The sequence below is a fragment of the Lipophrys pholis genome (genome assembly GCF_963383615.2).
Source record: "Lipophrys pholis genome assembly, chromosome: 8".
Taxonomy (NCBI): Eukaryota; Metazoa; Chordata; class Actinopteri; order Blenniiformes; family Blenniidae; genus Lipophrys; species Lipophrys pholis.
Window position 1 is genome coordinate 31,340,241 of NC_137630.1, and position 15,013 is coordinate 31,355,253.

General features: G+C 45.5%; 1 protein-coding gene across 1 annotated transcript in view; it reads right to left on the reverse strand.

The window, feature by feature from the left end:
* Nucleotides 1–453: 453 nt before the first annotated feature.
* The window catches only part of LOC308113272 (nucleolar protein 4-like), a gene marked incomplete at its 3' end in the record, with an annotated part of 100,785 nt that continues 86,225 nt past the window's right edge, over nt 454–15,013 (reverse strand). Inside the window, exons 6-11 of the mRNA XM_080469378.1 lie at nt 8,009–8,490; nt 5,902–6,093; nt 5,557–5,745; nt 3,043–3,156; nt 1,350–1,581; nt 454–710 (exon numbers count right to left, since the gene is read on the reverse strand). Of these exons, the coding sequence (XP_080325504.1) occupies nt 454–710; nt 1,350–1,581; nt 3,043–3,156; nt 5,557–5,745; nt 5,902–6,093; nt 8,009–8,490 (1,466 nt within the window). The remainder of the gene's footprint in view (nt 711–1,349; nt 1,582–3,042; nt 3,157–5,556; nt 5,746–5,901; nt 6,094–8,008; nt 8,491–15,013) is intronic.

Consider the following 15,013-nt stretch of genomic DNA (forward strand, 5'->3'; position numbering starts at 1 on the left):
TAGTTTCTCCAACATCTGACTGATCGAGTCATTGGCCAGTGACGCCTGCCAATCAGATTAAATCCCAGAGCAAGCGGAGACCATTCACCTCCTCCACGCTCCTCCGGCGGAGCGCGGAGCTGATTACGAGGTGCTTCCGGCCTCTCGGCGCTTTTCACAAAAAAACCTCCGCCTCAGTTTCTCTCCTCAGGCAGGATCGGTGGATGTCGAGGTCGTGGGCGGATTGTCCCCCCACTTTATCTCCCGAGAAAATAAAAGCACAAGTCGTCACGGTTTCCCAGAGAGAAGGCAGAACATGAGGAGGCGTGGTGGACGAACGCAACAGGAAACAGCGAGAGTGTGTGTGTGTGTGTGTGTGTGTGTGTGTGTGTGTGTGTGTGTGTGTGTGTGTGTGTGTGTGTGTGTGTGTGTGTGTGTGTGTGTGTGTGTGTGTGTGTGTGTGTTCCCTCGGTTTCAGTTCTGCTGCAGGATGAGGTTCTCCAGCTCGTCCGCTGAGCGCAGCAGGAAGGCGGCCGACTCCCGGTAGCCGGCGATCAGCTGACGTACGGCGGTGATCTCCGGCTGGCTGAGCTGGGTGGACGCCCCGCCGCCGCCACCGCCGCCGCCACCCGCACCACCGCCGCCCCGCCCGCCCAGGCTGCTGTTGGCGGTGGAGGAGGAGTTGGTGATGTTGCCAGATGTCAGAGACTTCATGCTGAGGTCTGTGGGACCTGCAGAGAGGAGGAGGAGGAGGAGGAGGAGGAGGAGGAGGAGGAGGAGGAAACTGTAAATTATGTTCTGACAAAATATCAAGAGGAGGACGAAGACAGTTCGTACAACATCAGCAACTTCATCACCATCAACTTGATCACAAGCAACTTCTTCACCAGCAGAGTTAGCCCGATGTCGCTAATTATTTAGACTGCTGCCGAGCTGTGCTACATGCTACATGCTAAACATGATTAAAGTGACTGATCCTCTCATTCCCTCGGTCCCTGGGTCCACAGTCTCCAGTAGCATAGCGCAGAGAGACGCTACGCTCTGCACTATGCTACTAGAGACTGTGAGGCTGGTGGAGGTGACGTAGTGTCCACACAGACTGTTGACGTCGCGTCGATGCAGAGGCTTTGCAGAGTTTCACAGCAACGTGTAGCATCATGTATCAGTTGTGTATGGAGGATGAATGAGGTTTTATGGCATTTAACAAGTACTTTTGATCTTTGTTATTCCCAATTCAACACTGCCCCCTGTGGTTACTGTTGGTACTGCAACATTTGGTCTGCATCCGTCAGCTTCCAGGATAAAGACACATGCAGAGTGTAAGCGATCATCAGGACCTGCGAGGTGAACGGAACTCGACTCTCTCTCACCGTTGCTCTGAGCGGCAGCTCCGGTTGTCAGGGAAACGGGATGCTGCATGGCGGCGCTCAGGCCCGGGTAGCTCCGGTAGCCGTAGCTCAGCCCGGCGCCGTTGATGTAGAGCTGGGTGTCCTGGGAGGAGAAGGCGGAGGCGGCCAGCGAGTAGGCGGAGTGGGCGAGGGACGCCGGCTCCCTCAGGCCGCCGCTGCCGCCGGACGACTTGTCCAGAGAGATCTGCTCGTCCTGGAGGACACGAGAGGACAAGTCTATCAGCTGGTGACCAGTAGCGTCTCATCAAAAAGACATTGAGCCAAACACTTTCCTGCGATGTTGTCATTCGCTTGCTGTCAAAGTCGTGTTGCTGAACCGGGCTGAAGCTTTACAGGCCGGCTTCAACTCGACACAGGAACTCAAAATGTCTGACAACGTTCAGCTCAGCACTTCTCAGACTAACAATACTACAACGTTGACGCTGCTTAGTTTTTGTGACTGAGCACAGGAGTTTCCCACCATGTGGGGGCGCCAGAGGTCACAGCATGTGATTAAAGATCGTTTCATGTGAAAACGCTTCGTTTTTGTTTCAGAGAAGTTTCACCTTTACATGGCAACATTTTGAAAACGATTTTAGAAACAGTGAAAACAATGTAGTTTTCATTCTGGGCCACGAGTTGGTGCTGTTGTTAGTTTTTGTAATGAAAGTACACACACATACCCAGCAGAGGACAATGAGCCATAAACATTCTAGTGGACAGACCACCAAGTTGGATTGTTATTATGGTGACTGTCAAAATAAAACTACAAAGTTGGATTGTTATTCCGGAGACTGTCAAATTAAAACTACAAAGTTGGATTGTTATTATGGTGACTGTTAAAATAAAATTACAAAGTTGGATTGTTATTCCAGAGACTGTCAAATTAAAACTACAAAGTTGGATTGTTATTATGGTGACTGTCAAAATAAAACTACAAAGTTGGATTGTTATTCCGGAGACTGTCAAATTAAAAATACAAAGTTGGATTGTTATTATGGTGACTGTCAAAATAAAACTACAAAGTTGGATTGTTATTATGGTGACTGTCAAAATAAAACTACAAAGTTGGATTGTTATTCCGGAGACTGTCAAATTAAAACTACAAAGTTGGATTGTTATTATGGTGACTGTCAAAATAAAACTACAAAGTTGGATTGTTATTCCAGAGACTGTCAAATTAAAACTACAAAGTTGGATTGTTATTATGGTGACTGTCAAAATAAAACTACAAAGTTGGATTGTTATTATGGTGACTGTCAAAATAAAACTACAAAGTTGGATTGTTATTATGGTGACTGTCAAAATAAAACTACAAAGTTGGATTGTTATTATGGTGACTGTCAAAATAAAACTACAAAGTTGGATTGTTATTCCGGAGACTGTCAAATTAAAACTACAAAGTTGGATTGTTATTATGGTGACTGTCAAAATAAAACTACAAAGTTGGATTGTTATTCCGGAGACTGTCAAATTAAAACTACAAAGTTGGATTGTTGTTCCGGTGACTGTCGAAATAAAACGACCAAGTCCCAGGAGAATATGGACTGGGAGTCATGACGCCATGGAGGAAACGTTGTTCTGATTGGCTCTCCTGAGCATCAACAGAATAGAAATAGAAAGCACGTGCTGATACTGTGATCATGATAGATGCGCTGAGGGGAACTGGACGTACATGGTAGGTTTCCAGGCGCATCCTCTTGGCGGCGTTGCGTGATTCGCTCTCGCAGGCGGCAGCGAGGATGTTTTCAGCCATGGCTGAGGTGAGGTGAGGAGGAGTCGGACGTGTCTAACAAAGAAAACACCAGAATGAAAATCAATCACACTTATTCATGTGAGCATTTTTCACACGGTGAAGTGGAGCACAAGGACTTCACAAGGTATAAACTGAACACTCCGTCCCCGGGTACAAGGAGACACAAGACCAAGTTTCCTTGTGCATGCAAGTGATCGTCAGTTATTCTGGAGGTTTGAATATAAAGTTTGTTGGGGAAAAAAAAGTGACTATTAGAAGGAGCCAAAAAGTGAATTCCTACAATTTCAGGCTGTTTGAAGGATGAGAAAATGAAAAAACAACAAAGAAATTAAAAAGACAAATGTTTTACATTGTTGGTTTCTCCACATAAGGAATTAAACCAAGAAATCACTGCAAGAGTGTGTGTGTGTCTGTGTGTGTGTGTGTGTGTGTGTGTGTGTGTGTGTGTGTGTGTGTGTGTGTGTGTGTGTGTGTGTGTGTGTGCGTGTGTGTCTCTAGCGATTCTTTAAAGTCACAACTGAAGGATTTTGTGCACGTTGAAGTGTTTAGTGTAATTTCACTCTGTACCACTTGAGGGCAGCAGAGACATTTCCAATAAACTTAACAGTGACAGAAGAAAACGCCTGTTGCTGGTCACGTGATGTGAACCTCCACATTCCAACAATAACTATTTATCCAATATTTCAACTAGTCCTGATGCGGCTGGTGATGTTCAGCTGAATTTCATTTGAGAAAAAAAAAAAAAATGAAGAAGAAAAAACAGTGATTGAAGCACCACAATATGTAATAATGGTACATTATGTAATAATGTAATACATTTTCACCTCATGATGTAATAATTCAGCATTTTGTAATTAACTTTGCTGTATTTTGTAATAACTTGTTACATATTGCAACAGTTATTACAAAATGTGGGTGTTTTTTAAGAAAATGTAACAATTTGATGCATTAATGTAACAAATCTTGCTCTTCATCCATACACATGGTTCTAAAAGATTACGATTCAGTAGGACTAGAATTCTATGTCACTCTTTGCTTGTTGCTCATGTCCTGCCAACAGAGCCTCGGTAGAATTCAGGGTCTAACTCAGGTTCTATTGCGGCCGGTAGGTTTTTAAAGTTACAAGACAACCAGTATTTCCACCAGACATTTCTTTTTCTTGAGGAAATTAAACCAGATTGTGTCGCTGAAGGCGTTTAATTATTTAACCTGCATTTTGTAGGAACCTTTGCAATATGTAACAAGTTATTACAAAATGCGTTCTAGACTTTTATTATTGTTAGATATTGGATCATTATTACATAATGCGGCGCCACAGTGACGACTCCCGGCAGGAAGTGAAGCGTTACAGAGGAACAGACACCCCTTTTCTTTATTGACTGGTCAGCAGGAGGCTTTTGGTCAAATTATCCTTTAATTACGTCACCAGATTGGAGCTCTGAATGCTCCCTGCTGTGAAACACATCACCCGTCAGTTAAGTCAGTGTGACGTCACCTAACGCAGCTTCTGGAGCGGCTTCAGGCCGAGGCGAGGAGTTCTAAGTCTGTCAGCCGGTAACGGGTCGGCGTCACCGAGCTCACCCGTCCACACGGCTCACGCTGAAACGCAACAGTTTGTACAAAGACGTCTAAAGAACGTTTGAGTCGCGGCGGGAAGCCGAAGCATGAAACAAGCCAACGACAGCTGAGCCGTCATTTCAGATTCTTGTCAACCTGGAAACGCAACTTTTTGTCTGCGCTGATCGAAACCTGCCAAACTGCAGCAACGGAGGCCTGTAATTTGACACCTGCCTCATTGACCTGAACAGAGACTGTAGAACTGCAGATAGAAATGAATAAAGAGCTCGAATGCCAACCGACCAATCCAGCAACTAACCAAGCAAACAACCATTCAAGCAACCAAGCAACCAGCCAGCCAGACATCCAACCACACAACCAACCAGCCAGACATCCAACCAGACATCCAACCACACAACCAACCAACCAACCAGACAACCAACCAAACAACCAACCAACCAACCAACCAGACAACCAACCAACCAACCAGACAACCAACCAAACAACCAACCAACCAACCAAACAAACAACCAGACAACCAACCAACCAACCAACCAGCCAGACATCCAACCATACAACCAACCAACCAACCAACCAACCAACCAACCAACCAACCAACCAGACAACCAACCAAACAACCAACCAACCAACCAACCAGACAACCAACCAAACAACCAACCAACCAACCAACCAACCAACCAACCAACCAACCAACCAACCAACCAACCAACCAGACAACCAACCAACCAGACAACCAACCAAACAACCAACCAACCAACCAACCAACCAACCAACCAACCAAACAAACAACCAGACAACCAACCAACCAACCAACCAGCCAGACATCCAACCATACAACCAACGAACCCTACGTACCTCCATGCCGTTCTTTTTCATGCGACGGCAGGATTTGAGGTAGGTGCGGATGCGCTTGCGGGCGCGTTCCTGGAACTCTGGGAACTGTCTGCTGCAGGACTCGATGATGGCCTGGATCTTCTCCTTGGGCTGCTTGGAGATCGGCACCATCCGGTCCAGGTTCTCGTCCACAAACAGACGCACAAACATCTGCGAATAAACACACCCGCTGTGTTTTCTGCTTGAAACTGACAAGTACTAAGAAGTACAGCAACGTAAAAGATATTCCACTACAAAGAAACACTTCAGGTCAGAACAGGTGAAATGTAACGACGGGCTGACTGAGACCCCGACACTCTGACTCACGTTGAAGGCCTTTAGTCTCTCCGGGTCGACTCCCTCCGTGTCGTTGATCTTGTCGTTGTCGTCGTGGTCGTCGTGGTCGTCGTCGTCATCGTCGGGGGCGACCTGGGTGCCGTGACGCCCCGTGGTCAAGTCCTCGGCGCCCAGCTCCATCTTCACGCTGTCGTAGCTGCCGCCTGAACTGTACTGGGGGGACTGGAGACAGACAGGGGAGTCGTTGGGTTGAAGATCTCTGACTGGTGGTTTGAGGACATTTAAACAAACCTTTAATTAAAAACTGTAAACTTTCCCTCGAGAACTTTCACTTTCTGTTTGCTTACACAGTAATGGAACTGCAACAGAGTTCCTGAAAACAGCTTGAAGACCAGAGAACTGGAACCTCTTAGAAATGTGGAGTTTCTGCACGTCAATGGTTCTTCTGCAGGTACCAATATATCGATAACAAGGGAGGACTTCACGGTGTTCGTGCTGCCTGATCTATATTCTTTGAAAACACCGTGTGTTTACTACACCATCATCTGCATATATGAATGGACGGACGGACGGACACACGGACGGATGGACGGAGTCTGTATTTGGACAGTAGATGCAGGAGAACATGGAAACGTCGGATATCAAACACCGTGGAAAGCTCAAGTGGTTTGCCGGCGTGCTAAACACCGCTCCACTACACCACCGCTCCACTACACCCCTATGCCACCACATCACTAGACCACAATGCCACTGCACCACTACACAAACTACACCACCACACTACACCACTACACCACCACACCACCACATATCCACTCCAAGTAACTACCTACTCTTCATGTGCAGCAACTCGTAAAACGTAATCAATAGCTTTCTGTTACTGGGGACCGTCGCCGTGGTAACAGGAGCGTCAGTGTTTTCTGATGATATCAGGTTCACATCTTAATGATGAATCTGAGCGGCGGTGGACTGTGACACCTACATAACGGCGTCGACTGTGAGCGAGAAGACGCGAGTGTGTTTGTTTGTGCGAGCGCCGTGCGGAGACCGTCTGCTGCCAACACGGCCCTCCAAGGCCGCCGCCGCGCTTTGTTCCCCCGCGCTCGGCTATTCAGCTCGGCACAAAGACGGCGAGAGGAAGGAAGGACGAGCGGTGAGACGTCTCCCTGCTTTCACCTCCATCTTTTCATTTCCGAACTGCATCTGGAAGCTTCTGCTTTCACATTCGAACAAAGGCGACCCGAAAACTACAGACGTCTGATTTACAGAAAACAAACCAACGTCATGTTTACTCTCGCACTTATTTCACTGCTTCTCCTCTGCAGGGATCAAACTAATGGAGGGAAAAGTCGCCCGGTGAAAGAGAAACGCGGCACAAAGTGACTCGGTTCAGTCTGAGTGGTTTTCTGTGTGGAGGCCTTCACCTCCGAGACGATATCAGCTCATCTACTTTCACTTCTTCTGCTTCTTTCTCAGCACTTCACCGGGTCTCCGTCACGTTCCACCTCCACCCTTTAATTAGCCACAAATGGAACAAACCCCTCGAGTGAAAAGCCGCTAAAGCTGGCTAACGGACACAACGGTGAAACACCACGACGGAGGAAAACGTCCAGTTTAGTTTTAAACAGTTTCGAATGAAAACGTTTGGACTCTCGAAGTCAGTTTACAGAAGAGTGAAGCCAATGTTCCCGAGGCGGAACTTTCTGAAAACGCTCTGATTCCGTCTCCATGGAAACGGAGGAAACGCTGCTACTGACTGGGTGTTGCTCAGTTTGTTTTGACGATGGTTCTCTGGTCAGTTCGATCGGTTTGTTCGATCGGCGAACACACTTCCTTCACTGTCTCTCTTCATTCGGTCCAAAACACTCCCGCCTTCTCTTCTGCTGGGCTTGTTGGTTTTGCCGAGTCGTGTTTGTCTGGATACGACTGCGACTCTGTACCACGTCTTGTCACTGACCAAACAACAGGAGATGAACCCGCCGGGTTTGTTCTGGGACTTGACCAGTGCATTGGACTTTTCTGGCCTTCAGTCAGTTGTTTATTCTAAATATGAGCAGAACTAACTGGACTTGTGTGAAACCTGAGGACCAGCAGAGCTGGAGATGTTAGACGGTCCTGAGAATCCGTGTGGTCTCACCTTGCTCCCGTAGTCTCTGCCGTCGCGGTCCAGGCGCAGCTCGGTGGCGTGCGACTGGGAGTGTGTGTTGGGTGTGTGTGCGTTAAGCGCATGGGGAGTGTGTGTGTGCGGCAGAGGCAGCGGCAGCGCCGGGTGCGGTGCCAGGGGGTTCTTGGCGGCCAGCGGGTACTTCCTGCGCAGCTCCTCGGGCGCGCTGGGGTGCAGCGCGCCGAGCAGCGCCGCCGCCGCCGCCGACACGGTGACGGGCAGGTGGGAGGGGGGGAGGGGCAGCCGCTGAGGCGGCGCCTCGCTCAGGTTGACCGGCTGCTGGTCCTCGCACGACGAGGAGGAGGACGTGGGCGTGCTGAAGTCCAGCGGGGCGGGGCCGCCGTTAACGTTGATGACCTCTGTCTCCCTGACGACGGCCCCGTCCGTCACAGCAGTGGAGGGCGGGGTCAAGGCGGGGAGGCCGTTTCCACTGCCGCTCTCCGACGACGAGTCATCTGGAGGAAGAGACGGAACACGAGATTCAATCTGCAGCAGAAAAACAACAAACGTTTTCACGAAGGAAAACTGTCAATAAAACCTTCAGTCACGTTCACTGAGATCCTTTTCTAAGGTTTAGGAAAAATTCACAATCGAAAATGTTAAATTTTGACATTTTGGAAAATTAGGTTTTTAAATTAATTCATGTGGTTGAGTTTTAAAAACATATCTGAAATGAATGACATGAAATATTTAATTAACAAAATAATATACATGTTTTTAACATTTAAACAATATAATTGCACAATAAATTTGAAAAATAAGTAAATTGAAATAAAGAAATTAATGAAAAATTAAAATTTTATTGAAATGATATTATAACAACTAATATTGTTCAATTTATTTAAATATTAAATTCTTTTTTAAAAGTTGTGAAAAAAACTATATTCGGGAGTACATTAAAGTAAAACTTCATAATAAAAAACTAATAAATTCTCAAGTTTGTTATAAAAACAACAACATTCTATATTTCATTAATTTATTAATAAACCACAATTGTGAAACATAAAATAATTATAGGGGTTACTCAAAGTTTTATTTAAAAAAATCCAGGGTTCCTGAATTTGGTAATTACTTCAAGAAATTATTTTTAATTGAATTTGTTAAAATGCGTTACTTACAGAAAACATCTGTAGAATAAATCCTTATTTTTTTTTCAATTTTATCAAAATGAAAACTTTTAATAATATATAGAATTCTGAACATTTGGGAAATTTAAAAGAAATGTGGGATGACTAAAATTTATTGAAAAAAATATAAATTAAATTGGTATTTGATGATTGCAGAATGTGTTTCAAAAAGGATTAAAAAACAGAACCATCCATCCACCATCCATCATTTCCTTCTTCAGTGTTTGGTTGTGATGGTGTGTCCTGGTGTTGTCCAGCAGGGGGCAGGCTTCCCTCGTGTCAGCGTGGCCCCCTGTTGATTTCATGCTCTGTCCTCTGATGTGTCACAGTGAATATCTGAGCTCCATGTGCTTCTGCCGGCTCACATTTCATCCAACACGCCGTTTAATCAACTCAGTCACAGGAAACTAGAAACGGCGTCGCAGTCACATCGTTTGACGGATGAACAATCCACCCCATTTCACATTTAACGCAGTAATTGTGCGTCGCCGCTATTTGCAAGGTAAGGATGCGAGGAAATGAGGAGGGAAATCTGCTCTCAGCTGGAGAGAAATTGGGGAGCGGTTAACGTCTTCCTGCAGCCGGCGGAGAGGCGGCGAGGCGGCGAGCGGCGGGGAGGCAGAGGAGGAAATCTTCCGCTGAGGGGAAAATATAAACCAACAGAGTGGAACCACTGGAAAAGTTTGTTTCTGAGCGACGCGTCGGTTCCAGCAAGAACAATTTATCTCTAAACACAAAGACGCCATTTTGACCTCCTGCTGAACAAGTTACTGACCATCAGTACTCCAGTACAGGTACTGGTAACTTCAGTACAAGGTCATGGAGATACTCTTAATCCCAGATTAACTGAGCCATTGGCTCTTAGTGGAGGAAAATGATCTAATATCTGGACGTTAGAGGAGGAAGATGCTCTATAATCTGGACGTTAGAGGTGGAAGATGCTCTATAATATGGATGTTAGTGGAGGAAGATGCTCTATAATCTGATGTTAGAAGAGGAATATGCACTATAATCTGGATGTTAGTGGAGGAAGATGTTCAATAATCTGGATGTTAGAGGAGGAAGATGCTCTATAATCTGATGTTAGACGAGGAAGATGCTCTGTAATCTGGGTGTTAGTGGAGGAAGATACTCTATAATCTGGATGTTAGTGGAGGAAGATGCTGTATCATCTGGATGTTAGTGGAGGAAGATGCTCTATAATCTGGTGTTAGAAGAGGAATACGCTCTATAATCTGGATGTTAGTGGAGGGAGATGCTCTATAATCTGGAAGTTAGTGGAGGAAGATGCTCTATAATCTGGATGTTAGAGGAGAAAGATGCTCTATAATCTGATGTTAGACGAGGAAGATGCTCTATAATCTGGATGTTAGAGGAGGGAGATGCTCTATAATCTGGAAGTTAGTGGAGGAAGATGCTCTATAATCTGGATGACAACCAGAGGTCACAGTGAAATAATCTGGACGTCTCTCCTCTTAATTTACAAAAACATTTTCAAACGACTGGCGACAAAAAGAGGTTGATTATTAAAATATAAAATTCTCCAAGTGGATTAAAGACAGTTTAATTATGAATTAAAGTTTAAAGTGAGACGAAGGGAAAGCTCGACATACACAGGAATAAAAATTACTCTTTTCTAATTTAGATTTTGTTTTGTCAAATTAATTTAACCATCCAGTTCGTTTTTTTCATGAACTTTTAGAAACATTTGGAATTTCGGAAATTTTTGTATTTAAAAGGAAATTTCATACTTTATTTAGTTTACTAATTTTAAAAAAATAAATTCTTTATATTTTTTTTCTTGTATTCTTATTGTTCCTGCGGGTATTTTAAATCCACTTTTATTCCCCGTCGTGTCTCTTTGTCCTTTTATCAAATCATGACTGTTTACTTGTTTATTGTTGATGTTTAACCGTTCTGTCGCTCCAACGTCGCCTTTCTTTCTTTCTTTCTTTCTTTCTTTCTTTCTTTCTTTCTTTCTTTCTTTCTTTCTTTCTTTCTCGGGTCTGTTTCTCTTCAGGACGACGGGCTGCTAAATAAGTGATTGTGGAATAAATGGTTTGTGCCAAGAGAGCTGACAGGACGGACAACCCCCCCCGCTTTTTATCACCATGAATAGAGTACTATACACACACACACACACACACACACACACACACACACACACACACACACACACACACACACACACACACACACACACACACACACACACACACACACACACACACACACACACACATCTTTAAATAATCCCATTTTGTTGGTTTCAATCTGTGATTTTTCCTAATTGCAGCGGCCCGACAGGACGAGACGGCGCAGGAGGATCGGATGAATAGGTCGAAATAAAAATGACTGAACGAGGGATGGAGGGATGAAGGGATAGAGGGAGAGGTGGGGGGGTGGGGGGTGGTGGTGATGGAGGGGGCGGAGTCCAAACCTCTGCATGGAGAGGGAGGGATGCGAAGGCATGGAGAGAGGAAGGAAAGAGGTCAGGATGGGGGGTAGGATGGTGATGATGAGGAGGAGGAGGAGGGTCATGGCTGCAGGGTGGGGGCAGGAGGGGGAGGGGAGGCAGGATTGAGACGGGGAATGAAAGGGGGGGGAAGGGTGCGGAGAGGCAGAGGGATGATAGAGGGACGAACACGTGGGAGACGGTTTTTTGTGTCTTTGGTTACATTTTTTTATCACGTTTCTGTTTCAGCATCTTTCAGTTTAATCCGGCCGAGTGGAGCCGCCGTTACCGTGGCAACGTCTCGAGTGAAAACGCAATCCTCTGTGTGTTTTCGTTTCAGAAAAGTTTCACGTTTACACGGCGACATTGCGAAAACGACGTCCGCAACGACAGGAACACTGAAAACTAGAGCTACGCTCGGTAGAGCGCTGCTTAAATAATAAATCCACGCAGACGAAAACATAATCCAACGACGGAATTTTCGTGCCGGGCCACGAGATGGCGCTGTTTGTTTTTGTAATGAAACCACACACACACACACACACACACACACACACACACACACACACACACACACACACACACACACACACACACACACACACACACACACACACACACACACACACACACACACACACACACACACACACACACACACGATATCAGTGAACGATAAACACAAACAAAATGTTTCAGCGTCTCTTCTTCACAGACGACATGCAGGAGATGCGTTCAATGACCCAGCAGACGCTGCGTAAAACTGAACATCGACGAAGACGTAACGTTGATCTCAGTGACTCAACCAGCCTGACGCCGCTTTTTATTGTTTTGAGTCAAAGGAAAGGAAAGAAGGACAGAAAGTTCCTCTCATGAATATAATATAGGAACAAAGAACACTGTAAAGTAATCGAACTCTAAATACAATAATACAACAAACTAAAATCTTCCAGTTTAACAGACAAAAACAGTGAAAACAGTTAGAAAAGCTTCTGATGTCAGCGGATCTTCATTGTAGTGTTTCACCTCCAAACTGTTTGTTTCTTCGTCTTGAAGGTTAAATTAGTTTTCTGCCTCCAGACAAGTTTTCTTTCTTTCTTTCTTTATTATTTATTTATTCATTTATTTATTATTTTGAAACAAAATCTTCATTTATGCCACAATAGAGAAACTCACAGCATCTACAGCAACACACACACACACACACACACACACACACACACACACACACACACACACACACACACACACACACACACACACACACACACACAAGCAGGAGTGTGTGTGTGCTGGCGAGCGGGCGTGTCCACGTGTGTTTCCCAGTTTACGAGGTGCGAAGTGTCGCTGCGTTTATCGTCAAGCTGTTGTGCAGGAGGGCGACAGAGGTGTGTGTGTGTGTGTGTGTGTGTGTGTGTGTGTGTGTGTGTGTGTGTGTGTGTGTGTGTGTATGTGTGTGTGTGTGTGTGTGTGTGTGTGTTGGGGGTGGGGGGGTCTTTCACACATCATAAATTATCCCTCCAGTTCGCTCCTCTCCTGTCACTCACTCACTCAGGTAACGAGGAACTGACACGACGAGGAGGAACTTCAGGTCTTTCCACAATAAAAGCAGGTAACAGTTGAAAGTGTTAAAATGTCGACAGACTCGCTTCTCGGCGGCGACGAAACGCGACGCGAACTGTTTCCTCACAAGGACCGACGAGCGGAGAACATCTGATTCCATCTGAAGAGGAAGAATCTCCTCATGACAAACCAGAAACGTTTCATTCATTCATCCTGTTTGGTTTCAGAAGTCAGACTTCACAATAAACCCAGATCGAAAAGGAACGAGTGGAGTTTGAAACTGAGGCCTTGTTTACACAACGTTTACAAGTGAAAACATAAACATTTTGAAAACGCTCCAACCCCGTCTCCATGGAAACGGGGAAAACGCAACTTTTCTGAAACTCTGAACCTGGTCACCATAGTAACTAGTAGTTCTGCACATGCTCAGTAGAACCACTCAGAACCATGTTTCCTCTGTGATGTCATGACTCCCAGTCAATATTCTCCTGGGGCTTGGTAGTTTTATTTTGACAGTCACCGTAATAACAATCCAACTTGCTGGTTTTATTTTGACAGTCACCGTAATAACAATCCAACTTGGTAGTTTTATTTTGACAGTCACCGTAATAACAATCCAACTTGCTGGTTTTATTTTGACAGTCACCGTATCAACAATCCAACTTGGTAGTTTTATTTTGACAGTCACCGTAATAACAATCCAACTTGCTGGTTTTATTTTGACAGTCACCGTAATAACAATCCAACTTGGTAGTTTTATTTTGACAGTCACCGTAATAACAATCCAACTTGGTGGTCTGTCCACTTGTCCGTGTTCTCCTGTTGTTAATGTTTAGAGCTCATTGTTCTCTGAAGTGTGTGTGTGTGTGTGTGTGTGTGTGTGTGTGTGTGTGTGTGTGTGTGTGTGTGTGTGTGTGTGTGTGTGTATGTGGTTTCATTACTAAAACAAACACAAGCGCCCACTAGTGGACATTGAAACTAAATAGTTTTCAGTGTTTCTGCCGTTGCCGTGGAAACAGGCATTGTTTTCAGAATGTTGCCGTGCAGACGTGAAACTCCTGAAATGAAAAGGTGAAATTTCCATCGTTTTCAGTTGAAAGGTGGTGGAAACAGGAAGTGTCATGGCGTAACGGTCCGGCTGGTGCAGGACTAGATAGAAGGACCTGAACAAACACGTCACCGAGGATTTCTTCGCCTCACGTGGCGGCTCTGCTCTGCCCGACGGCTGATTGTTGATCATTTGATGTGATTTGAAAGCTTTTATTTTGTTTTCCGACCTGTTCCGGCCTTCCTGACAGCGCGACGTCACATAAATGAGGTCTAAAATCAAACTGAGTGGAATCAATGAGGAGTGAAGATCTGAGGCGTTGCTCCGTTTGGCGTCGCGGCTGTTCGCGCCGACCAGAACGACGTTTAGCGTCAGGTGAAGGATTCAGAGGCTCGGCGGTAACGGAGGAAAACCCTCTGACGGTGGCGTCATTTCAGGGGCGGAGACGCTTCGTGACAAACGTGGAGGACTTGATGGAGGGAAGACGATCAGCGAGCGTCCGAGCCGGGCGCCGCGGTCACTTCGAATCAGAACCAAGATCTACGTCGCCCGCCAGCTCCAGGGCAACGACCCTTTAATTAAAAAGCGTGACGTACGTATATCACCTGCGTGCGGCTCCAATCAATATGATTTAATAATCACGGGGAGATATTTTCACAGCGCTGCCGCGCGACGCTACAAATCAATGCCTCCATTGTAGCGACGGCGGCGCCGCATCGATTTAAATAGATTAAAAACCTCAAGAATAATTAAGCAGATTGTTTCTTTAATGCAGCCGAGGAATA